The sequence below is a fragment of the Pleurodeles waltl genome, chromosome 1_2 (genome assembly GCF_031143425.1).
Source record: "Pleurodeles waltl isolate 20211129_DDA chromosome 1_2, aPleWal1.hap1.20221129, whole genome shotgun sequence".
Classification (NCBI taxonomy): Eukaryota; Metazoa; Chordata; class Amphibia; order Caudata; family Salamandridae; genus Pleurodeles; species Pleurodeles waltl.
Window position 1 is genome coordinate 46,433,548 of NC_090437.1, and position 26,456 is coordinate 46,460,003.

Consider the following 26,456-nt stretch of genomic DNA (forward strand, 5'->3'; position numbering starts at 1 on the left):
ACACAAAAAATGCTTTTTCTACAAAAACTAGGTACTAACTATAACTAACTAGTGGCGACCACCACTAGGTAGTATAATAATATGAGTCTCTAAGTGGATGTGTGCGTGGATGTATGTCTCTTTTAGTAGACCTTCGAGTGGATGCATGACTGTCTGAGTGGGTCTGTGAGTAGGTATGTGATTGTGTGAGTGGGTCTGTGATTGGGTGCCTGAGTATCTGAGTGGGTCCGTGAATGCATCTGAGTGGGTCTAAGAGTGGGTGTGTGAGTGTCTGAGTGGGTTTGTGAGTGGGTTCATGAGGGTCTGAGTGGGTCTGTGAGTCGGTGCATGAGACTCTGAATGGGACTGTGAGTGGGTGCATGAGTCTGATTGGGTCTGTGAATGGGTGCTAGAGTCTCTGAGTAGGCTTGTGAGTGGGTGTGTGAGTTCTGAGTGGGTTTGTGAGTTGCTGCATGAGTTTCTGATTGGGTTTGTGAGTGGGTGCGTGACTCTCTCAGAAGGTTTGTGAGTGGATGAATGAGTCTCTGAGCAGTTCTGTGAGAGAGTGTGTCTGTGAATTGGTGTGTGAGTGTTTGGTGGGTCTGTGAGTGGGTGCTTGAGTTTCTAAGTAGGTTTGTGAGTGGGTGTATGGTGTTTGAGTGGATCTATTAGTGGGTGTGTGAGTGGGTGAATGGGCCTCTAAGTGAGCCTGCGAGTGTATGAGTGTCTCAGTGGGCAAGTGAGTGGGTTTCTGATTTTCTGAGTGGGTCCATGAGTGGGTGTGTATCTGAGTGCTCTCTGTTTTGCCCTCTTCTGCTCTGTTTTGCCTTTCCTGCTTGTTTTTCTGCCTCTGTTTTTGCCTTTCCTGCTCATTTTTCTGCCCCCTGTTTTACCCTTTTCTGCTCTGTTTTGCCTTTCCTGCTCATTTTTTTGTTCTCTGTTTTGCCTTTCCTGCTCTTTTTTTGTACCCTCTGATTTGCCCTTTCTGCTCTATTTTCTGCCCTCCATTTTGCCTTTTTTACTTGTTTTTCTGCCCTCCTCTGTTCAGGCCGATTTCAGGCCTCGGTACCCCTATACCCCAGGTCCTAGCCAAAATGTAATTGGGGCCACCCTGCCCCCCGTCCAAGCTGATTTCAGTCCTGGAACCCCATCCCTGGGGCTGGTCTTTGTCTCCAGGGTGTCCTATGGCACCCAGTGTGCAAAATCAGGGCCACTGGGGGAGCCTCAAGGACCCCATGGTCCCAGCAGGCTCCTCGCTTCCTGCAGGAGCTGGCATTGCTCTGGCACACATGAAATCTCTGCTTCCAGCTGGTGGGAGCACTTTGACAGCTCCTGCCCACTGGATCTAGAATGTTTGCTTTTGCTTGGTAGGAGCTGTCAGCTCCCACTAAGCAAAAGCAAACAGATATGTCCCAGGGTGGGCATCTCAGGACATAGAAGGAGTAGGTCCTCGGGGGCGGCAGTCCCCAGGGCCATTAATGGCCCCAAGAGGGGAGTCACATGGCCCCCCTCCTTTACATTTTAGAGTCGATTCAGGGGAGGTGGTGGTCCCTGGAGCCTATAGATCCGCAGGAAGGGGGGCCCCATGAACCCCTCTCCTTTTTTATTAATAAACCCCATTGAGCTGGTGGTCCCTGGGTCTCCCAGAGCCTCAGGAGGGGGGCCCCATGCACCTCTCTTCTTTTTTAAAATAATGCCCACAAGGCATGGCCCACCCTGGGGCTTTTTTTAAAACAAGCGCGGAACAACATGCTCTTTTTTTTTTTTTTTTTCACCAGAATCATGGATCTGCAGCGATTTTTGGCAAATATTTCAAACATGTTTTTTTGCCCTTGCTCCAGAGCTAAGGGGTCAGGGTATTTCTACCCTGCCCCCTTATCTTTTTATTAAAGTTTTTTTCAGGGACTCAGCTAAAGTAGAGTCCTAAGATGGCTGCCAACACTTCCTGGTTAAAGTGTTGGCAGCCAATCAGATTTCAGCGGGGGACTGTTGGATCCTCAGAGGACCCACGTCCCTAAATATACAAATTTGTTTTTCTTTTCATATCTCAAAAACTACTCAATGAATTTACACCAAATAACAAAAAGGGCACTTTTTGGGCCAACAGTTACCTTTCTGCCGAATTTGGTATAATTCTATCCAGCAGTTCGGGCTATAGTGGTGTTCAAAATTACTGTGGAAATTAACATGGGAAAACACATTTTGGGACCTGACCACCCAATTTTTCCTATGGAAAGCATGCCCTTTCTATAACTATGCATGTGTGTATATATATATATTTTTGCTTTTCCTATAACTTTGGCGCCAACTTCACAAAATTTTCATAACTTATACTTTGCTAAGTTCAGCTTCTCTCTCAAAAGTTTTGGGGTGATCTGTGAAGTTGGGGCCAAGAAAATGGGGGGTCCTGACACGTGTTTTCCCCCATTCATTTTTCCAAAGGACCTTTAGACACGGCTACAGCCTGAACCACTGAATGGAATTACACCAAATCCAGCACAAAGCTAGGTATTTTTATGCAGATCATGCTTTTTGTGATTTGCTGTGAATCCGTTCAGTAGTTTCTGAGAAATGTAAGGCAAACAAATAAAGATATATAGGGACGCAGATCCTCCGTGGATCCAACTGTCCCTGTGCTGATATCTGATTGGGTGGCAACACTTCAGCAAGGAAGTGTTGGCATCCATGTTGGGACTCGGCTTCAGTTGAGTCCCAGAAAGAAAGAAAAGGGGCCAGGGTAGATTCACCCTGACACCTTATCCCTGGTGCTGGGATCCCTGAGGGAGGCAATAAGGGCTAAATAGCATTTTTTTTTTAAAGATTGGAAAAATCTGCAGATTTTTTTGAGATTTAAAAAAAACCGCAGTCTCCAGCACTCTTGTTTTATTTTCCCCCGGGTGGGCAAGATCCTGGGGGCATCATAGAGGATGGGAGCACACATTGCCCCCCTCCTTGGGCTTTAATAAGCCCCAGGGACCACCACCTCTCTGGGTTTAATGTCTAAATAAGAGCAGGAGGACCAGGGCCCCCGCATCCCAGGGACCACCACCCTTGGGGCAAAAATGTTTTTTAGTAAATGGCGAAGGCCTAGTGGCCTCCCCCATAGACCCGGGGACAACCACCTCCCCGGGGCTATCAACTTAATTAACGCAGGTGGCCTGTGTCCCCCCATGCCTGGGGACCACCACCCCTGGGGCTACATTTTATTTGGAGCTGGGGGCTGTGCAGACATGCCACAGCAAACATGCAGCTGTTCGACAGTGGGACCTTTGGGGTTCGAGTCCAGCTTGACTCATTAACCATTATTTTAAAATAAATAAAATATTATGTCTATTTTTTTTAAAATATACGTTTAAAAAAAAAATGATCTAACTCTATCTCTCTCCCTCTCACTTTCTTTCTCTCTCTCTCTCTCTCTCTCTCTCTCTCTCTCTCTCTCTCTCTCAATCAATTCTCCCACTCACAACCTCACTCAGACACTTATGCACCCACTCAAAGACCCACTCAGACATTCACACACCCACTCACAGACCCACTTAGACCCTCATGCACTCACTCAGAGCCCCAGTCAGACCCTCACACACCCACTCAGACCCACTCAGATGGTTACACACCCCCTCACATGCCCACTCAGACTGTCACACACCCACTCACAGACCCGCGCACACACCGGCGCACCCACTAAAACACTTGTGTACGCACTCTCACACACAGACAAACAATCTGACAGCCACTCTCACCACCAGATATGCCCTCTAAACACCTATTCTCACACCCAGAGGGGCTGCGGACAACTCCCGCCACGCATGGCGGAAGAGCAATGCGCAGCATGGGGTTGGGTGGTTAGAGAGGCTGGCCTCAGAGTCTGTCTGAAGGACAGGTCTTGCGGGCAATCTCTGCTACACATGGGTGAGGGCTGTGCAAGGTGTAAGGTTGAGTGGTTATAAGTGGTTGGCCACAGGGCCAGGGTAACTATAACTAGTACCCTGGTCATGCAGTGCTATTTACCCCACAAATTACAGCACTCATGACATCTTTGATAACCCAATTAATGATATCAATATAATATTTGCAGTTAAATTTTGGACAATTAAAAACTGTGCATGGCGAGGTTGCAAGGTATAGTTACTTTACAGTATGAGTTATAGTTACTTGAAATAACTTTAATTACTACAGGTGAAATTTTATGGTTTTGTACGTTTAAAATGTGAGCCTAACTATAACGTCCCTGTAACCTTTGTGATTGTTACATTCCAAAGTGAGTTTTTACAGGCATTTTACTTGCCTGTTTTCAGGCTTTGTGCTTAGAATCTAAAGAGCTGCATCTCAATGTCGGATGGAAATTAGATGGCATGAGTAAAAGCCAGATTGGTATCCTGCAGCCAACTCAGCACCTGCCACCGACCCCTTCCAGTGAATTGCACCAGTGACTACATTCTGACCTGACCATCAACAAGCACTGTAAGATGTCTCTTGGCAGATTCCAAAACATATTCCCATCTGGAGAGCATATTTCTGAATTCATATGGGCATCTCACACTTTTTCTACTAACTGGGCACAAGTTATGATGGCAGGGCACAAGTCCTAAAAAAAGAAGTGGGGGGACTAAACCAAGTTAGGCAGTATACAAGTGACATCATGGCACATGACATCACGGCACGTGACATCGCACTCGGGATCATAGCCCATGACCTCACAGAAAGGAGCATCAGATCTTAACACCTCAGACTTACGTTTAGCAGTTCTGTCACAACTACATTTGACTGCATTGCGAGATTTAACAAATTACATTTTGTGTTAGGTTTGTACCGAAAAAGTAATGCAACCCCAACAAAAAATCTGAGCTCCAATTCATACATTTTTTTTTTTTTAAATCTACCACAAAGAAATTGCTAGCAAGGAAAGGGTGGCAGTAAACCAGTTCTGCTTAATTGGTTGCAAATTCTGCATTGTAAAATTTGTTATGGGGTAAATGCATCTGCTGCAGAGATCTTTGTGTGCCCAGTAAATCTCAGGGTGAAATTATAATGGTAAGATAACACTGGAGGTTAATGCATTGCTGGAGCTTTGCCTAGTCCCAGTTTTGACCCAAAGTAACATTGAGGGTTATGGTGTGTCATGCAAAGCACATGATGTGATATGCAGAAGGCAGAATTGTATTTTATGTAGATAGGAAAGTGGTTTATTGCTTGTAACACAACTTGCAGTTCGCAACTTGTAATCATTCTAATTTAGCACAGGGAGCTGTGAAGTACATGTGACTCCTACACCTTCTAACCTTCATTGTATTATGGTACACATCCTGTACATTGATTTACACATATATCATTTAGTGTCAATGTATACTATTTACGTGGGATTTAAAGCTCACAGACACCCTGTATTGAGATGAGTAGTGCTATAAAAGGAACAAAGCAAAGTAGTGGTATTTAAATTATTTGTGTTAATACTGGGACAGACCAACACCATCAGACATTCTTACAATGCATGCATTTCTCTTATAAAACCATGCATCTCTTAGGAAATTATTAAGTGATATCAAGCTGTGCACTTTTGTTACCTCCGTTGCCGCTAGGTGTGAGGCTCCAAACAGCTTACAGCCAAGATAATGAAGTCGCAGGAGGCCTGATGGCCCCTTAATTTTAGCCCTTGTCCAGGGCCAGAAAGAATTTAAAATAAGAAAGCCCTTTCGGGAGGGGGGGGGCGGAGGGCCTTCGTCCCGCTACTGAAAGCCGAAAAATAAATGGATAATAAAAGTATTTTATCATCCCTTTATTTTTCCACTTTCGCAGGGTGGGTTTGGGCCAACCTCATCCACATCAACAAGTGGAGGAGGAGTAGTGGTGCGCTTCTAAGTGCACATGTCAGTTTGGTCGGCAGTCAGAGGCTTGTCAAACTGACATGCACACTTAGAAATTCTCCACCCGTTTGTTTTCTATTGCTGGGTGGAGACCAAGCGCAGTGCCCCACTCCCTCCCTTAGTGGCATTTCTGCCCGCTCAAGCCTAATCGTGGCACTTCTTTCATGACAGCATGAGAGAAGTGTCGAGATTGGTTGGGGAGGGAAGAAGACGAGAGGCTGCTGGAGTGGGCGTGGCGTGTCATGGAGGAGCACGTGCATTTATTATTATTATATTTTACTGCCCCTGCATACCCTGCTCTGCGTCCTGCCCTTCTGCCCCCGACCCTTTCCTGGTAGCAGCCACGACAGAGTCTTCTCCTGTCCTGCTCATTGCTGCTCAGAAAAAACAACAGCACACAACGTGCAGGCACTGCTGAAAGTATGTGCAGGTGCTGCTGAAAGTGTCCAGCTACACCGAAGTGAATTCACCATATTTTACTGGGGCCCAACTTCTTAGCAGGGTGGACAACGTCCACCCAGTGAAAATAGTGGGTGGACACCGTCTACGTGTGGTTGCTTCTGAATTGTGCCCTGTATGATGGAAAGGGCAGAAAATCCGTTTCTAACCTACAAGGGGAAAGAAATCACGCTTAAAATGTGTTACATTTCTGCTTCATTTTCTGTGTTCAGGGCTGGTTTGACCGCGCCCTGCTCCTGGCGTTTCCCAAGGAAGATAGAAGGGTGGGGCCGGTTTTAGTAATGGGGGACAATTGCAATATTGTCCCCCAGTAACAAAAGCAGCAATCCAGCATAATCCACTCACTCTCGGTCTGAGAAAATGTCCAGGGCTGCTTTGAGTTCCCAGTCTGGGCCTGTCTGTGTTAGATGTTTTAATCATATTAATCCATTCTAATGCTAACATTTTCAGCGGCTTCTAACAGGTGCTGCCACCACGCCAGCCAACCTTTCCTCTTCAAAGTAGCCGCCTCACGGTCTCCGTGTGAAACTTATTATTGCAGACAGTACATTCCAAAGTCATTGGCAGTAACGCCACAGAGGAGCGCATAACAATGTATCCAATTAAAACACACTGAAATCAGGAGACAGAATCCATGACACCTGTGACGGTTGATGCTCGCTTCTTTCTGTGCCTCTTCTAGGCCAACCTTGCACACATGTCGGCCCTCCTCCCTTCCATCGCTAGGATGGAAAACACCTGGTGCCAGCAGGGACTAGAAAGCTAGTAATGTTCTGCCTCACTGCTGGGCCTTGCCCTCATGAGCACAAGCCCTGATGGCGAATGATGGGATAGAATGTGCAGTGGTGTAACAAAGGTCCCCGCGGTGCGGGCGGCCCACTCAGCACAGTATACTGTACACGGGTGGCAGGTCCCTGACTGGGCCCAGGGGAGAGGGGCCCCCTCCCAGCATTGCAGGAGGGCCCCTCAAGTTTCCTTATGCCACTGAGAGTGTGGCTCCCTCAGAATCCATGGATGCCCCACCATCCATCCCCTTGACATGCCACCTTTCCTTGTGGGAAGAGCGAGCTTCCGGACCAAAGTCAAAAACAAGGTGACAGAAAATACATTATCCTACTATTTATGTGCAGTTAACACATGGGAAAATGCATTGCTTTGCTGTGAAATATCACTTAAATTAATGTGAGTCATAATGGAATACACTGTTCAAGTTAAGTGTTGAATATCCTTCGTGGAGTAGAAATAATCTGATATTTACCCCGCCCGTGTCAGGCTCATTAAAGAAGTATCTTCCCATGATACATATAGGGGGTTATTAGTTTTCTCATATTAGATTTTAGAAATATGAAGACTAAACAGCACTGAGCAGTTTAAGGCGATCTATGCCTGTTTAAGGCAAGCTGTGTACACTATATGCTGTGAAGATGACTTGTAAAACATTTAGCAAGAAGAAAGACTTTATTCACTTAAAACAACGTATCAACTTCCAGAACACAGACTCAACAAGCGAAATCCTTCTCTTCCAGAGCACTCTCCACCTAACCTACTGCACACAGGTAGAAGACATGGACAATACAGAACTCAGACCACAACAAACAGATGCAATGGAGGCCTACTGGCGAGTAATGCCATTCAAAGTTAAAATTATATACAGGAATCACCACTGCATTACATTAACGATCCCAAGTTGAGCTCAAGCAGAATCTTGATCAAACAATTGAGAGCCAATCGCAACACTCATTGAGGCTGAGGTGAAATGATTCAGGGCATGGGTGCACAATGTTAGAACTCACTATGTGACAAGACAACGAGACAACATGACAGCCTACTAAAAGATTTAAACAGGAGCATCTTTATTTAAACCTCCTCCTTTTCAATTATTAATCCTCTTTTTGGAAACTAAGACCTCCCTTCGCTTGGGTTTTCTGCAGCTACCAACTTGCCAGATAAAGATGGATCAGAATGATTGGACTTGTGTTAGGCCATTATCACGTGAAGTCACAAAAAGCAACATATAAAACAATACTAAATAAATAAGTGGAAACGTAAAAGAAACACAAAAACATCCTTCACGCTTATTGTGAGTTAACAAAAATATATGATACCAGAAATATTCTATCAGGAAACATAATAACTTCTATGCAGACATTATTTATGAAGCATTTCTTCTATGGCTTCATTGTCTCAACATGAATAATGTGCTAGGAACTTCTAAATATCTCCAAATTGTGAAGCACCTTGTGTGCACTCAGTTTGTGAAGCGCCTTGTGTGTATGCAGTTTCAAGGCACATTTTGAGCATCCACTTTGCACATCTTTCAATTTCAACTGAATTCCTATTTCTTGCTTTTACCCAAAGGTACACAAGTCGAGAAGCTCATTTTCCCATTACCATATCGGTGAGAAATGTATTAAATTACGGAATAAAACACACAATCTCGTACATCATGATTCATAAACGCAACACTTGAGGTGAAATAAAAAAAATTAAAAAAAACAGGTCAGCGATTCCTACAAATCAGATATCCTTGTGGCTTATTGCCCCAACAAATAGCATCGAGCCTGAGTAAGCAAGTGAGAAGAGCGACAAACTCATCAGAAAAGTGAAAAAAAAGATTTGCCTCTTGGCTTCAGTTGATGGGATTGATTATCATTGAAAATCAAGCAGAACAAAAAAAGAAAAAGATAAAAAGAAAGGAGCCATGCAGTGTGGTGAAACTATCTTTGTCCAGTATTGCATCTTTATCAAGCACCAGCATGAGACATTCTAGAATGTTCGTTTTATCTGGTGACGTCAGCTGAGGTTGAAATATCCAAGCAATCACGTGGTTATTGCTCTGATGATGCTGGTAGATTGCCTCAGCGGATCCTCAAGATGTTTGAAGAAAAAAAAAACAATCATAACCCCTGGAGTTTCCACGGCCTTAACAATTCGGGCACATTACCCGACAGAGCTAATAAAAAGGTGCCAAGACCTACCGGCCACCACCTCAAACAGGAACTTCCCCGGGCTGTCTTCATTGCAGGGGTGCTCGACCACTCTGTTTCCAGGCAGGAATATGGTCCCCTGAAAAGAATTGACAAATGAACTGGTGAAAATATTTCCCATTACCACCACTCGGTGCCCTACCTCTTCCAGAATAAATAAGATTAGGAATGACACTTCAAATTCACACTAAGTAGATATCAATTTTCAACAATAATTAACTACACAGCATCCGGTAATTTACATTAGTTCAAGTGGTGACGTATAATACAAATGATTCTACTCTTTGTTCTTACTTTGTTTAAATATTTATACTGATAATTTTTCAAAGTACAATATATTTGGTAGAAAAAAACTAAGCAAATAATGCTTTTGCTGCTAGATATTCAAAGTGAGACATTTGTGCTGGAAAGAAAGCCAAACAAATATTATTTTTGCTTGCAGTGAAATAGTCAAAATGCGACACTATTGAGACAGAATTGTTTTTGTTACATATTATGTTTGCACAGAAGTACGCGAAAATCCATGAAGCAACATGCATGTATGAAACTAATTATTTCTGCACATCGGTTTTAAGGGTTTTATTTCATAATTCTCTTTTATTTATTTGCCCCGCAAAGGCTGACAAGAAAACAGTGTCAGCTTCTTGAAATTGGCTACATTTTTACCACAACTTCATAAGGTAGACAAATGTAAAATTCCTCATTTCGTATACCACACATCTATAACAAAGGAAATTCCTAATTTCGTATACCAACCATCTGTAACACAGAATCTTGGCTTACAAACTGCCAGAGACAAAGCTACTATTTTCACTCCCCTGGCTTAACTGTGGAAGCGTGCTCAGGGCACTCGCAACACAATTACAACAACTCACTAAAAGTCTAAGGAGAATGGTTAGCGTCTGTAAATAGGCAGTTATTGGCAATGCATGTTTATTTTTAATGCCCCTCAGAGTTTATCCTGGTTCCAAACTTTTCACCAGGATGTGGATTAGAGTTAAGTGAGCACATTTCCCCTCTAGATTACGATTCGAAAACGCTTGCACCGAGGTCAATGGGATCTTTGGGTCCAGAGAAAAGTGTGGTAAAACCAAACGCATCCAATCAAATCTCAATCAATACAACAACAATTTTAAACACCATAACCAATTTGGCCATGGAAACAAAACTCCAATCAATAAAAAGTTTCAAAGCTTTATTACAACCACAAAGCCAAAAACATTTAAATAGTGTGTAAAACCAAGTTATAAAGATAAGTGAAAACCATGGGCTGACCAAATATGAAAAACAAATTTAATGTACTCAACATCAATATCATTAAACATTCCAGCAAAATTATGCAATCATATAATTTTTTGCAAATTTCAACTCATTAGATGGTGATATCAGCCAATGCTCAAAATCAATTCAATATATTAATTTTGTAAGGATTGTTATCAAAACTCAACATATCAAATTTTATGAGGATATTTCTTAAAAGTCAACACATCAAATTTTAGGAGGATGTGTCTCCCTTTTGCTATCACAAATTAGGACAAGCATGTGTGGGAACAGGCTAACACACGCAGACAAAAGCAAAAGGAAAGAAGAGAAAAATAATTTGGAAAAATCATCTATCTTGGGTTAGATTAGACTAACTAATAAAAATCCAAAGAAAACAGGTGTCTTAATGCTAAACGAATTAAACAAAGACAAGGAAGAAGAATAAAATTGCAATTTTATTCCTCTCCCAGAAACAGCTTTCTAGTTAAATTCGGGAAACAGAACATGTCAGATCCAGCAGAATGCATCAGGAACATCATCAGGAAAATGCAGAACAAGAGCTGCATATCAGGAACATGCAAGGGAAAAATTAGCAACTACATTTGGGGGCATTAATAATACAAAAGCATGGAGATACTCAGCAAGAGGACTTAACGATAAAAGAAGCAAGAGGGGACTTAACAGCATGGGGAACAAATGGAGACTAACTAAAAGTTTAAAATGTCTCTGTCTAACTAGAAATGTCCAATGCAATTTGATTGGTCCACTGTGTAGAACCATATGTCGTAAAATGACAATGTCAAATGAAAATTACAACCCCCATCAGGTTGGCAACATCTCTAAGTTCTCTCTGGGTTGGTGCAAAGTCACCTCTCCTTCCGTGTGACACCGGCAGTAACTAGTAACTCTGTACATCAGTTGATAAATTCCAAAATCTTCCCATGGCTCACAATAGTTTTCTTATTTCACATGAGACTGGATGATTAAACAATGGGATCTGTCTTAATGTCCAGTTCTCCAGTGTTCTTGATGTACCAGTTGCAAGGTCAAAAGCTTACAATTAATACAATAGAACTCTTTATTAAACATGTGAAACAGCCTAATGGAAAAATCCAGGTCCAAGGGAAAGAATTGATTCAGCTTTTTCATTACTGTAGCAAATATGAAACTTAAGGCCTAGTTGTGTTAACACAAGAAATACAGTGCATTAATATAAGCATGACTAAAACACACAAATTATGACAACTCCTGAATATTTTTAATTAATAATATATCATAAAATATGTAAAGCATTTCAATATTAATTGCAATCTTTATTGACAAATCACATTAAGTATGACTGAGAAGTGCATTTTATTTTCTGCACACGTGTAGCTTCAAACTAATAACTCATGAAAATCAATATAAATCATAATTATGTTCTAATCATAATTCATTCTAATGACTAATTATTCTCAAACACTGTTATGAATCAGACTAGCATTTAAATAGACACAGTAGGCACGACATTTGCCATGGTAAATATGACACCCACCTATGGTAGGCACAATGACCATCTTCATACAACACGTGTACACTTTATATTACAAATTAGCGCAGCTCAGTTAGGCTTTTAAATGTGAATATAAAGTCACCTAATGTTGACTTCTGTGCCACTAAAACATTATCAAAAATTCCACTCTAACACTTACACAGTGGAAAGCACATTCAGGCAGCTCAGCTGCTAGGTGGCCCTGCTGTGCTAGTAATGGCACAGATAAATGACCTTGCTAAAGCACTGCAAAAGCATGGCAGATTATCTAAGGCCGTTTTATTCGATCATTATAATACGAAAAGCAGGTAGTTTCTGTTATTTATACCACTACCATAACTGCTTTGATATGTTTGGTGCAAAGGGTTACTCAAAGTGTCATACATAAGGCACTGAAATATCACACCTAAGTGTATTGAAAACAGTGGAATGTCACATATAAGCAATCACCAAACTTGGCAGCTAAGCTAACTACGGAAGACTAACGAGACAACTAAAGGACACTATCATGGATGTAGCCAACATGCCAAACGTAATAGGTCTATGGAAAGGAGAATCTGCCACCCATGTTTGGGTTGTCTTCAGAGCACTGGATTCTAGAGTTTGCTGCCTACTCATTGTTGACTCCCACATATTTTAATAAAATAGTTAGTCAGAGAACCCCTAGCATTTATATTGCATCCCTTTAGCCATATTTTTATTCTATTAGCAACAAATAGGATATTCAAGAAATCTGGTCCAACCCAGTATTATGACATACTTGAAGAACATCCTGTTAGCTTTTTACTTGTGTTTTAAATTATGTTCTGTAACTTCTGGTACCTGGAGCACAAGGGTGTCTAGAGTCTGTGTTTCTTTCTTTTTTGGTGGGGTGGGAGCTGCGTTAGGATAACATATTCATGTCAATGCACAAGACCACCACCTGAGCGTTTGCTACTGTGTAAAATACTGAAATATTACTATGTAGCAGAGTCCACAAAGAAGAATTCATGCATGTTTACCTTCATGGAATATCAAACAATTGTTGTTGGTTGTAAGCAAAATTTGCACCTATTTTACTCACCATGTTATATAAAATGCCTGTGCTAATTGCATCATAAAATATTCCATTCCAACCTGAGGCCAAAGAAAGCACCCTAGACGCTATAGACAATTTACCTTTCAAAAGAACAGATCATAAGAGGAATGGCGATTACATATTTCATGGTGCTGTCGCAGAGAATGTAAGTCACTGACAGTGCCGTTTGAAAGTGTATCAGGAGCTGGATTGCATTCATTGCCTTGATGATGGAGTAAATTTACATGTGCAGGTTGGCTATTTTTCACTGACACTTCCACTGAGTGACCATAGTAAAATGTAACATTTAGCTGTTGAAAATGTTGAAGGTGCAATTTTTATTTGGCACTGCTTATGCAAATGCCAGTTGGAAATGGCTTGGAAAGCAGTGCAAAACTGCACAGTGACAAGTACAATGCATGTAATCTGGACCATGGCATCAGAATGCCAAGACCATGAAAACAAACTGGAGGGACATTGCTCAACCAACTTTCTCCTTTTTATTGTCATATTCTTTAAAAAGAAGTTGAGGATCCAGTAAAATGGTGCAGAACAGGGGCATAGCTATCAATGATATGGCAAGTGCGGTGGCACCAGTGCTCAGGAGGTTAAGGGCCCACTGCACTCCAATTGTGGTTGTGTTTTACTACCCAAACAGAGTCCAAGGCTGCTCATCTCCCTCCTTGCATTAGGCCTGATGTTGCCCTTGATACACCGCTGGTGGTCATGCAACATCATCAGACCTATTTGCAAACTTCATTTTGTAGCATCTGTAGTATTACTACAATAGTACTGCTGAAGTATTACAAAATAATATTCGTAAACCTATGAGTTTAAATTTCCACACCCACCTTCCCTATCTTTTCTGTGGAGAGATACTCACACATGTAGATTTACTACTTAGTAGTAAATGTGGGTTGTACCCGGGTAGTGTCTGGAAAATGGGGCATACTTACTATTAAATCGGAAGGGTTTAGGGTAGAGTAATGATGTTTTAGGGAGGTTTAGAAAGGGTTATAGGGACGGACGTGCAGCCACCCACAAAAGAGCAATCACTATCACTGTGTATTCTAGCACTCCATTTTCTCTCTTATCTCTTCCTTCTCCTTTCTATTGTTCCATCCTCTCTCCACTTCTCCAGCTCTTCTTTCTTTGCTATCTTCCTCTGTTCTCCACCTCCGCTTGTCTTTCACGGTCTCTTGTCTTCCTGATTTGTGTTGCTCTCAGCTGTCCTAAAACAAAGCAATATTTTGGACTAGGACCGTGTCAAAGCTGGGTGCAAGGTCCCTTTCTGGAACAGAGTGCACTAGTAGAGTTAATCTGTATTCTCAAAGAAGATTCTTGTGATAAGTATTCATAACTTAAACATTGTGTTGTAATTGGTGAACTTAAAAAGGACACATAGGGGGTCATTCTGACCCTGGCGGTCTTTGACCGCCAGGGCGGAGGACCGCGGGAGCACCGCTGACAGGCCGGCGGTGCTCCAATGGGGATTCCGACCGCGGCGGTAAAGCCGCGGTCGGACCGGCACCACTGGCGGGGTCCCGCCAGTGTACCGCGGCCCCATTGAATCCTCCGCGGCGGCGCAGCTTGCTGCACCGCCGCGGGGATTCCGACCCCCCCTACCGCCATCCAGATCCCGGCGGTCGGACCGCCGAGATCCGGATGGCGGTAGGGGGGGTCGCGGGGCCCCTGGGGGCCCCTGCAGTGCCCATGCCACTGGCATGGGCATTGCAGGGGCCCCCGTAAGAGGGCCCCTACATGTATTTCACTGTCTGCTGCGCAGACAGTGAAATACGCGACGGGTGCAACTGCACCCGTCGCACGGCTTCCACTCCGCCGGCTCGATTCCGAGCCGGCTTCATCGTGGAAGCCTCTTTCCCGCTGGGCTGGCTGGCGGTCTGAAGGCGACCGCCCGCCAGCCCAGCGGGAAAGTCAGAATTACCGCCGCGGTCTTTCGACCGCGGAACGGTAACCTGACGGCGGGACTTTGGCGGGCGGCCTCCGCCGCCCGCCAAGGTCAGAATGAGGGCCATAGTAAACTATTGCATAGCAGATACTTTTGAGAAAGGGTCAGTTTTTTCATAGCATCTGTTGGAAACCATATATAGGTCTTTAATTTGTGAATAAAAAAGCAGTAAATCCAACAACATGTCATCCTGACAGCAAAGTAAAGCAAATGAACACACAAGGATAAATAGTAAATAACACTGGGGCATACTTATGGTTTTTGACCCACAACTGCACTAATGCAGTTTTGCATCAAAATCCTTAGTGCCGGCTAGCGCCATTCCATAGCAGCAGCCATGCGCCATATCTATTGAATGGCGCATGCTGGCGCTAAGAATAGGCTAGCATCTAATAAAAAGACGCTAGCTGGGGGGGGATGGCGGTAGGGTAGAAGGTGCTAGTGGGTCAGAAATGATGCTAGGCTGGATAGCGGCAATAAATATACTGTTAACCAGCCTAGCGTCATTTTCTGACCCACTAGCACCCAAAAATTACTCCTGTCTTAGGAAAGATAGGAGTCATGCCCACCACCCAAATAGCCAGCACAGGAGACCAGTGTCCTGTGGGCAAGACAATAAGACCCAGTGCCAGCACGGGGCCCCATGTCAGGGGTCGCCAATGGTACACCCAAAAAAATAAAAAATATACTTACCCAGGATGGGGTCCCCCATCCTGTAGTGTCCCTCTGGTGTGGGTAGATGTGTTCCTGGGGCTTGGGTGGGCAACTGTGGGCACATTCGATGGTGTTTAGCCATGGAAATGGGTCCACAGCTACCTTAACACCTGGTCTGACCCAGGCGTTAAATAATGGCACTAAGCAGGCTTAGCACCATTATTTGGTTCTGCCTCCTCTCTGCGCGTCATTTCTGCTACTGAGGATAGATTTAGCACTGGGGGTTAGCGTCATGTTGTGGACGGGAATGCCTACCTTGCGTCTAATTAGCGCAAAGTAGCTTGCTGCATCCACAACATGGTACTAACTCCAATATTTTGACGCTAGACGGGTCTAACGTCAAAATATAAATATGGAGTTAGCTCAGCACTGTTTTAGCATCAATATTTTTTACGCTAAGACAGCACAAGCAGAGTATAAATATGCACCACTGTGTCTTAGCAATAGGCTAACGCATCCCAACATCAAGCACTTCTTAAACAAAAAATCCAGGAACTAGGAATTCAAATATCTTTGCTTCAGTAGAGTAATTACATCAAAGCAAAGCACAAACACAGTCTTTAATATTACAATATAATTATTAAAGGCCATGAAAAAAAACCTAAAGGAAACATAAAGGTAACAATGTAGGCATCTGCAAAAGGTCGTGGCACCCACTCTCACTGTTTTGTTGTACTTTTTTGAAGATTTGACGGCACAGGGTCTTCCATAGAGCTAAAGCTGTCTGTAGCTAAACCGAAAAAAAATGTCTAACAAGGCACATTATAAATGCAATACTATCCCTCTATAATTGTGAAATATCATATGGGCATCAACAATGAGGAAGCAGCAACTTCTATAATAATAGCAGACAATGCATATGCATGATGGAGAAGCCAGGCATAGCAGACAGTTGGCTCCATCAACAGAGCTATTCGTTTTTTGTGTATTGGCTGAATTCGTGAATGCTTGTCATTTTCCTGATTTATTTCATTTGACTTTCATACTTGGCATTTCACATTCATTATTTTGTTGACATGTCTCTGCTCAAACTGAGAACAATGATTGAAACAGCCGGGGGGAGCTGATGAAGTGGAGGGGTGGAACCAGTAAATCCCTGTCAAGAGCAGATTTACAGGGCAGACCAGGCAATGAAAATATTTTTTTTACCCTTAGTTTTGTTGATCGCTTAACAACAAAAGGTTGTAGATGTGGAGGCAGCGAAAGGCACGAGCTTGGAAGTAGTTGAAATCATTATATTCTAGGGTGCCACATATCAATTTGACTAGAGTCCACTTGGAATCTGGAGAGAGTATGGAGATTGCAGGGTAGTTCAGCCTCAAAGTCCTTAACATTCTTAAAAGGCCCTCGGAATATTCATGGAAAATAACAACATTCGTAGTTTTACATGGGTTTTCACATGTGTAACATTTACACACGCATAATTTCAAGTAGATGAAATGTGTATATTGAACTGTGACTCTAATGGACAATTGCACACGTACCTTTTTTGCTCCTATAGCAGGATTATCTTTTTCCTCTGGGAAGAACCAATTCTCCTATACCCCAATCAAATTTAAGGGTTTCACCCCCCCCCCTCCATTGAAATTAAGGAAAAGTACATATTCCTGCTTTTGCATCAGTAAATCCGCAGGCCTTTCCAGTTTGGGAAGCTTCCTTCAAGTGGAATTTGAGCACGCACAAACCAAACAGGGTTGAGTCTTCCCACTATTTTTACAGCTTGACCCTCGTTGGAACATTCACACCAACTCCTCACTCGCAATCCCTAAATTTGGGAATGAAGTGATTCCTCCTGGCAGGTCCATTTTCCTTGTTGAAAAAATGCCATTTGGAAACTAAAATTAACATGTTTTCAAATTTTCTACCACAAATGCATTTGTTTGCACAACTAATTAGAATGTGGGTGCCAAATAGCTTTGTGAGTCGACACACAGACCTTATTTCATCTCCAGCACATTAAACATGCCTGCTCTTAAAAAAAAGTCTGCATCCTCAAAAGGGATTTGCAAATGGATTGCCACCAACTTTAATTTGGTGGTAAAGTTTGAACGTTTTGCAACAGCATTTCGATTGCAAAGCATTAGTACCTATCACTGCACTTTGGTATTTGGTAGTGATGCACTAAACATGCCCCCTCCAAATACCGAATCGTTAGTAGGTCTTAAACCCACATTGTGGTTCAATAATGTGTTACCAAATCCCAAGTTCGGTTTGATGCATTTAGAAAATAATTTTTGTGTTTGTAAGCAGCCCAATTCTGTGATTAGGGCCGGTTGCTTTGTACATCTAGCCCTAAGGTTGTTGCTAAGGGTTAAAAAGATATCAACAACTTGGACATCCAGACAGAAGTTTCAGAAAGACACTGTTGGCTTCTTGCACAAGAAAGGATTCTATTTTGTTCATATACTGCAGCTGTCATAAAAATTAAAGCCACATAGAGCTCACCTCTAATTTGTTGTTTACAAATTTGAATGTTATGCTTAATCTTTACTCAGGAATGAGGGTGATAGATTTATTTTTTTGAAGCTGTAATTGAATTCGGGTAAGGGGGAGAAGACAAGGAAAACTGTAGGCAGGTGGAGATGTACGGTGGACTATAACTTATGTTACCATGCAACGGTGAATGGTGAATAATGAATGGAAAGTGAATGTTAAATAGTAAATAGTGAACGAAGAGTGAATAGTGAATGAAGGCTGAATAATGGATGGAAGTGTTTCCAGTGCAAATGGTGAGTGAAAGGTGAAAAGAGTATAAAAATCAAATGGAGAGTGAAAGGCCAATGGAGTGGAATTGGTGAATATGTTGCAGTGCCACCAATCGCTGGCTAAACCACCAAATACCAAAATATAAATGAATAAATGAAAACCTAATCAACTGAGACATCTGATGACATCAAATAAAATGTCTGAATAATAGTTTAGAATTTCCTGATCTTGAGAAAAGTCAGCATCACAAGATAAAGTAATGGTCTTAATAAATAGGTCGATTCTACTGAGAATAATAGCAGTATTAATTAGGCCTACAACCGGCTCACTTAAACTCACTGTTTCCATATGTTGACGAATGTAGAGAAATGGGCATCTAGGTAAGGTGAAGTGATAGGGCTAACTAGTCCTAATTACAGCATCTTAATTATGTAATTTATTGGCCAAAAATAAAAATGAACCCAATCACTCAAGGCTCATCATTCAAAACTCTTACCTTGAAAGGTAGAAATGTACACAAGTAGATGTACACCCATGATTTCATCTAGATAACAAAGAACTTGCAGAATGCTCCTGTGGATGCTGAAACTGTCACAGACTTCCAGGAATACCTACACATATAACTAATTAGGAACTCAGAAATGTATATACTACAGTTCAGACGATGTCCTCTTGCCAGGCAGTAGCTCCACATTCTGCCTCTGTTGCCCTTGGACTAACCAAAGCGCTTAGCACAGAGCACACAAATAAAAGTTGCTTAAGCAAGAAAGTGAGGCCCAAGCTCCTTTCAGTAAGATTCACCCAAAAAACTGAAGTGGAGAAGGCTTGTGCAGAGATTTACCTGAGTTCATGCAACACCCTAGTATTGACTAAAGGCATGGAGACATGTTAGCACTTTCCATGACCACACATTTGGAGACGTCCATACAATGGGTCTTACCATGCTGATGCATTTAACTGAGTTTTAGATATAACACAGTGGGTCAGTTTTACAAAGCCTTTTACCAGTCGCAAATGGCCCATCGGCCCGCTTGAGACTGGTAAAATGCTTTTTGCCATGTACCAACCCTATTTTGTGAGTCAGTAACCTATTACTGACTTACAAAATAGGGTTGTAAATCGCTATTAGGAAGGGGCGTGCCAAGGGCATGAGCATTTCCCTGCATGGTCAGTGTGGCCTGCGATGGTTATTATAAACATTGAAAACCCCAACTGAATTTATATGATATTATCCGTATGATATGTGGTAAAGTAAACATTTTGTGTGATTATAAGAATTAATCTGTGTTGGTACGTCTGATTACAATTTTTTCTATTAATTTAGGAAGGGTTGGATTAATCTACTAACCTGACAAGCAACAAAATAATACGAAGTGACTCCTTCAGGAAAATTGTGTTATATTATCAGTTCCTACCCAGTTTCCTGGGAGAATAGTGTGTTGTCCTATTTCTTTGAGTTTAACTGAGTCTTGGCATCTAATCCATAACGCACACAAACATATTAACAAATCTTCTTTTTTTAAATGTGTATTAGCTTGTCTTACATCAATAGTGCAAACATAAAAGTAGACTAGACCTAACAGTCACCTTTCTTATTGTTATAAGTTGTCTAACAATCTTCTAAACCTTCACCATAATGGCAAGGTCATGCAAAATTAAATGCTTTACATGCAGTGTTTTGTTTATACTAATTTCTCAAGTCGAAAACCAAGATCAGGCATGATAAAACAAAACAGAATAAAAAATAAAGACTAATAAAATAAAGATCATAAATACCAAAAAAAACAGTTTAGAGGTAATACACAACAGGATACCTAGAATACATCCATTTAAACTAATACATGTTTCAAGCCTACAGGGACTCAAACCCTTCCCAAAATGAGTTAGATTTCCCTGTAGAGTTCCTCCTTCGAAATAGGGATTTTTCAAGTATCACCAGCTTACATTATACAAACCCTCTATGAAACATACTGACGCCGAGGTTATTCCACTTGTTCTCGTAATCCTGCCTTGCATTCCCTCCCATTTTGTTTATCACCACAATTCTCTCCTACCTAGCACCCGACCCAGTCCTCTACTTTTCCCCACGTTAACACGTGTGGGGTTATTTTTGCACTTTGAAAGACTTCTTATTAAAGTAATGCAAGTGTGGATACTATGAACAGTTTGTAAATAGCAAATGTACAAAAAAACATGAAGACATGTATTTGTGATTATCCTAATATAACTTGCAATAAACGGCCACAGGAAAAACAGAATTCTAATATGCCTCTGGTGTGATTTGTATAAGTATCCCAATAATATACGCTTAAAAAAGAGAAAAATTAAATAGAGGAGATGTTAGGCCTGACAGCCCTTAGGGTAGTCTTCCCCCAAATATTTTGCCTACTAACCTCCTGTGGTTTTAATTAATTTTTTGTTGGCTTTAGGTCTCTGTGATCTTACCACTGCCAAAGTGCTTCTGTGCACTCCTTAAACATGGTAAAACTGGCCTACATCTGATTGGCACATTTCATTTACTTATAAGTCATTGGTACAACATGTACGTAGGGCCTGTAAATTAAATGCTAATAATGGACCTGCAGCACTTATTGTGCCACACACTTAAGTGGCCATTTAAGCGGCCCTTTAAAATATGCCTCAGGCCTTCTGTTGCAGCCTGTGTGCAGTTTTAAAGTGCCAATCGAACCTGGTAAAATAAACTTTTTCAAAAACAAACTCAGAACCAAGGGGATAGGATCACAGAGACAAGCAGATAATAAAAATGTCCCTAAGTACAAAGCAAAACCCTCTGTGTAAGTTGTGCAAAAACTTATTACACCATAAAAAAACATACAAAAATATGTCCTTTATCAAAGATAAGGATTACTAACAAATACCATAAAACAAAACATATAAATATATCAACTTATGCAGCATACATACAAAAACTCCAAAACATTGTGACATTTTAAAATATTGCTGTTATTTTTTTAGCATTCCCAAACATACATCATCGGATATTAGATCCACATATAATCATCAGAGGCTTTCTAAAATCCGGTGTGCCAGGAGATATACCTTGTTTTTTTCATCAACGAGTTTTGGTGGATACAATTGTAAAAGCCACCTTCTTTAGGACACTGAATAGATTTATATATAGAACTTGTGAACAATTTTGAATTAAAAATCCATGATGTTTGGATACATTAATATGTATTTTCAAACAGATTTCCCACGTTTTAGTTGGACCAAACCTTCTTTAGTCAGAGAACCTTCCACCTTGGACCCAAAGAGTCCCACTTTAGAAGTCCTTCTCAGGACTCCAGAATAACTGTTTGACGTGAATCTGCATGCATTATTCCAAGAACACTGCGCCTCACCAGGGTCTTGAAGGGATGCAAATCGCTTCTTTTCAAAAGTCACCAGTCACCAAGTCACTTTTTTGAATACATTGAATCATGCCCTGGGACTACTGAGTTTTGTGATTCTCACATGTGGCTTAAACACAATAAAAGCAGCTCCTTAAGTTAGCCGCGTGTAGACTTGAACGTCTTGCATCAGCATATGGCAGATTCACTAGACAAACCAAAGCTGCTGTACACTGATGTAGGACGTTTATTGGTCCACCAGACCCCACCCAGCAGGGCCTCAGTCATTACATTTTTGGTGGGAAGACCCTCTTTCTAGGGTCATTTAATGGACCCCAGGGATCTTATGACAGGGCCCCATTTTATTTGGGGTAGGTAGTGTGGCACTCCCCTCCCCAAGCCGTATCATGGCCCGAGGGACTCCATTCCTGTGGGTCTCTGCTTTGGAAAGTGGCCCTCAACATTGGTTTAAGTTGTTAGGTGCTCTCGATGGAAGCAGGGCACCCAAACAAAAAAAGGATGGCCAACTCCAGCTTACAGGCCAGCAAGGGCACACAAGCGGGTACCAGGCAGGCCATTGGGGGACATAGTCCTTCCCTTGCATTCCCCAACATTTAACTTAATTTGTTGGATGGCCCGGTGGGACCAGGACACTCAAATCAAAAATATATAAAAATTAACAAGGATTAATATGAAATGAGTGGAGTAGCCACTCATTTCAAATTAACTGCTCCCGCTGGGGTGCACCCAATAATGTCCTGCAATGGCTTTTTATTTGTACTTTTTGTTCCTCGTCATGCCCCAAGAAGGGGAAGGGGCACCATCAACCTTTTTTTTTTTTTTTAAATGGTGCACATCCTACAGTCACCCCCCAGACAGGGGGGTGACTGTAGGATGTGCCTCAGCCCCGTAGAAACATTTGATTTTTTTTTACAATAGGTTTCTTGGGGCATTGAATACATGACCCCAGGAGAGCTTGTTTATAGTTGCTTTAAATACACATACTCTAACACTGTTATGTGTGTATTAATATTGAATGTTTTGGTTTATAGTTGTTGATAAACTATTGTGGTGACTTTATGACAAAGCCAATAGTTGTGCTTTATATATGTTGATGTACATACTCCCTGATAAAGCCAATCATCCAGCCTTATATATTTTGGTGTTCTGACCCTTTGACTGAGCCAGAAGGTCTGCTTTACTTAATAAGACACTCTTTTATACTTTATGTTAAAAAACCTCTGAAATGTACTAAAAAAATAAAGGTTAAGGTGATGCTATAACACAAAAACACAGTGAACCTCACCAGTGATAGTTAACTGAAGTAACTATGACTCACACCATCGCCACGCACAGCTTATGACCTAACATAGGACATCACTCATGATTTGTTCTGTGACATCATTGATAACATCGGCGATGACATCTGAAATGACATCATGATGACAACAATATGTGTGGCGAAGACATATACCCTTTATCATTGATTCCTCACCATAACCAATTCTGCCTTCAAGTATACAGTAATAACATTTGAAATATGTACAAAATCAGGCAATGACAAAACAATATACAAACCCTGTCAAGAGGTCCTAACAAGGATTCTCTGACTGCAAATCTTCTACTCTGAGAGTTTTGTCAGAGACATAAACAACAACAGAGTCCACCTTTTCAAAGTAATTTATGAGAATCCATTTAGTTCAATATCCGGTTGTAGGAAAGTACCATCTTGCCTGGCATGTTACCCCCATATATCACTGTATATATGTTGTTTTAGTCTATGTGTCACTGGGACCCTGTCTGGCAGGGCCCCAGTGCTCATAAGTATGTGCCCTGTATGTGTTCCCTGTGTGATGCCTAACTGTCTCACTGAGGCTCTGCTAACCAGAACCTCAGTGGTTATGCTCTCTCTGCTTTTCAAATTTGTCACTCACAGGCTAGTGACTAAATTTACCAATTCACATTGGCATGCTGGTACACCCATATAATTCCCTAGTATATGGTACTGAGGTACCCAGGGTATTGGGGTTCCAGGAGATCCCTATGGGCTGCAGCATTTCTTTTGCCACCCATAGGGAGCTCTGACAATTCTCACACAGGCCTGCCACTGCAGCCTGCGTGAAATAACGTCCACGTTATTTCACAGCCATTTACCACTGCACTTAACAAACGTATAAGTCACCTATATGTCTAACCTTCACCTGGTGAAGGTTGGGTGCAAAGTTACTTAGTGTGTTGGCACCCTGGAACTAGCCAAGGTGCCCCCACATCGTTCAGGACAAATTCCCCGGACTTTGTGAGTGCAGGGACACCATTACACCCGTGCACTATACATAGGTCACCACCTATGTATAGCGTCACAATGGTAACTCTGAACATGGCCATGTAACATGTCTAAGATCATGGAATTGTCACCCCAATACCATTCTGGTATTGGGGTGACAATACCATGATCCCCCGGGTCTCTAGCACAGAACCCGGGTACTGCCAAACTGCCTTTCCAGGGTCTCCACTGCAGCTGCTGCTGCTGCCAACCCCTCAGACAGGTTTCTGCCCCCCTGGGGTCCAGGCAGCCCTGGCCCAGGAAGGCAGAACAAAGGACTTCCTCTGAGAGAGGGTGTAACACCCTCTCCCTTTGGAAATAGGTGTGAGGGCTGGGGAGGAGTAGCTTCCCCCAGCCTCTGGAAATGCTTTGATGGGCACAGATGGTGCCCATCTCTGCATAAGCCAGTCTACACTGGTTCAGGGATCCCCCAGCCCTGCTCTGGGGTGAAAATGGACAAAGGAAAGGGGAGTGACCACTCCCCTGACCTGCACCTCCCAGGGGAGGTGCCCAGAGCTCCTCCAGTGTGTCCCAGACCTGCAACACTGGTCCTCTGGGTCCCCTCTCATCCTGATGAGCATGGCCCCTGGAACTCAGAAACTCTGTCCAAGTCACTCCCACAGTCCAGTGACTCTTCAGTCCAAGTTTGGTGGAGGTAAGTCCTTGCCTCCCCACGCTAGACTGCATTGCTGGGTACCGCGTGATTTGCAGCTGCTCCGGCTCCTGTGCACTCTTCCAGGATTTCCTTCATGCACAGCCAAGCCAGGGTCCCCGACACTCCTTCCTGCAGTGCACAACCTTCTGAGTTGTCCTCCGGCGTCGTGGGACTCCCTTTTGTGACTTTGCGTGGACTCCGGTTCACTTTCCTTCCAAGTGCCTGTTCAGGTACTTCTGCGGGTGCTGCCTGATTCTGTGAGGGCTCTGTTAGTTGCTGGGCACCCCCACTGTCTCCTCCTCCAAGTGGCGACATCCTGGTCCCTCCTGGGCCACAGCAGCACCCAAAAACCTCTACTGTGACCCTTGCAGCTAGCAAGGTTTGTTTGTGTTCTTTCTCCGTGGGAACACCTCTGCAAGCTTCATCGTGACGTGGGACATCCGTCTTCCAAAGGAGAAGTCCCTAGTCCTCTTCTTTCTTGCAGAACTCCAAGCTTCTTCCATCTGGTGGCAGCTTCCTTGCACCCTCAGCTGGCATTTCCTGGGCTCCTGCCCACTCTCGACACTGTCCGACTATTGGACTTGGTCCTCTTGTCTTACAGATACTCAGGTCCGGAAATCCACTGTTGTTGCATTGCTGGTGTTTGTTCTTCCTGCAGAATCCCCCTATCACGACTTCTGTGCTCTCTGGGGTTAGTAGGTGCACTTTACACCTGCGTTTCAGGGTCTTGGGGTGGGCTATTTTTCTAACCCTCACTGTTTTCTTACAGTCCCAGCGACCCTCTACAAGCTCACATAGGTTTGGGTTCCATTCGTGGTTCGCATTCCACTTTTGGAGCATATGGTTTGTGTTGCCCCTATACCTATGTGCTCCTATTGCAATCTACTGTAATTCTACACTGCTTGCATTACTTTTCTTGCTATTACTTACCTAATTTTGTTTTTTGTACATATATCTTGTGTATATAACTTATCCTCATACTGAGGGTACTCACTGAGATACTTTTGGCATATTGTCATAAAAATAAAGTACCTTTATTTTTAGTAATTCTGTGTACTGTGTTTTCTTATGATATTGTGCATATGACACCAGTGGTATAGTAGGAGCTTTAAATGTCTCCTAGTTCAGCCTAAGCTGCTTTGCCATAGCTACCTTCTATCAGCCTAAGCTGCTGGAAACACCTCTTCTACACTAATAAGGGATAACTGGACCTGGCACAAGGTGTAAGTACCTCTGGTACCCACTACAAGCCAGGCCAGCCTCCTACACCAGTCTATATGTTATAACACAGGATAATAACAATTCACCCTTAAAGAACTATTGGATTTTACACATGATGTTCACAACAAATAAGTCAGACCTACTGATTTTTCATACTTTTTCATGATAAACAGATAAGACCTACAGCATCAGATAATAACTTTTCCAAATGAACCAATCAGCATTTAATATTGACTTGTCGCCAGAACCAACTGAGACTTCCAGTATTGAACATAAGCTGGTAACAAACAGGCACAAATCATATAATCACAAATTTTTACAAAATTGCAGCTGGTGAAACAATATTTATCCTCTCTGAAAGTGGCCTAACAATGGTTATCA

The 26,456-nt window shown here is 42.5% G+C and overlaps 1 protein-coding gene across 1 annotated transcript in view; it reads right to left on the minus strand.

Moving 5' to 3' along the window:
- ARHGAP24 (Rho GTPase activating protein 24) overlaps positions 1 to 26,456 on the minus strand; it is a 1,380,530-nt gene that overhangs the window by 702,273 nt on the left and 651,801 nt on the right. Inside the window, exon 3 of the mRNA XM_069236203.1 lies at positions 9,278 to 9,365. Coding sequence (XP_069092304.1) covers positions 9,278 to 9,365 — 88 coding nt within the window. The remainder of the gene's footprint in view (positions 1 to 9,277; positions 9,366 to 26,456) is intronic.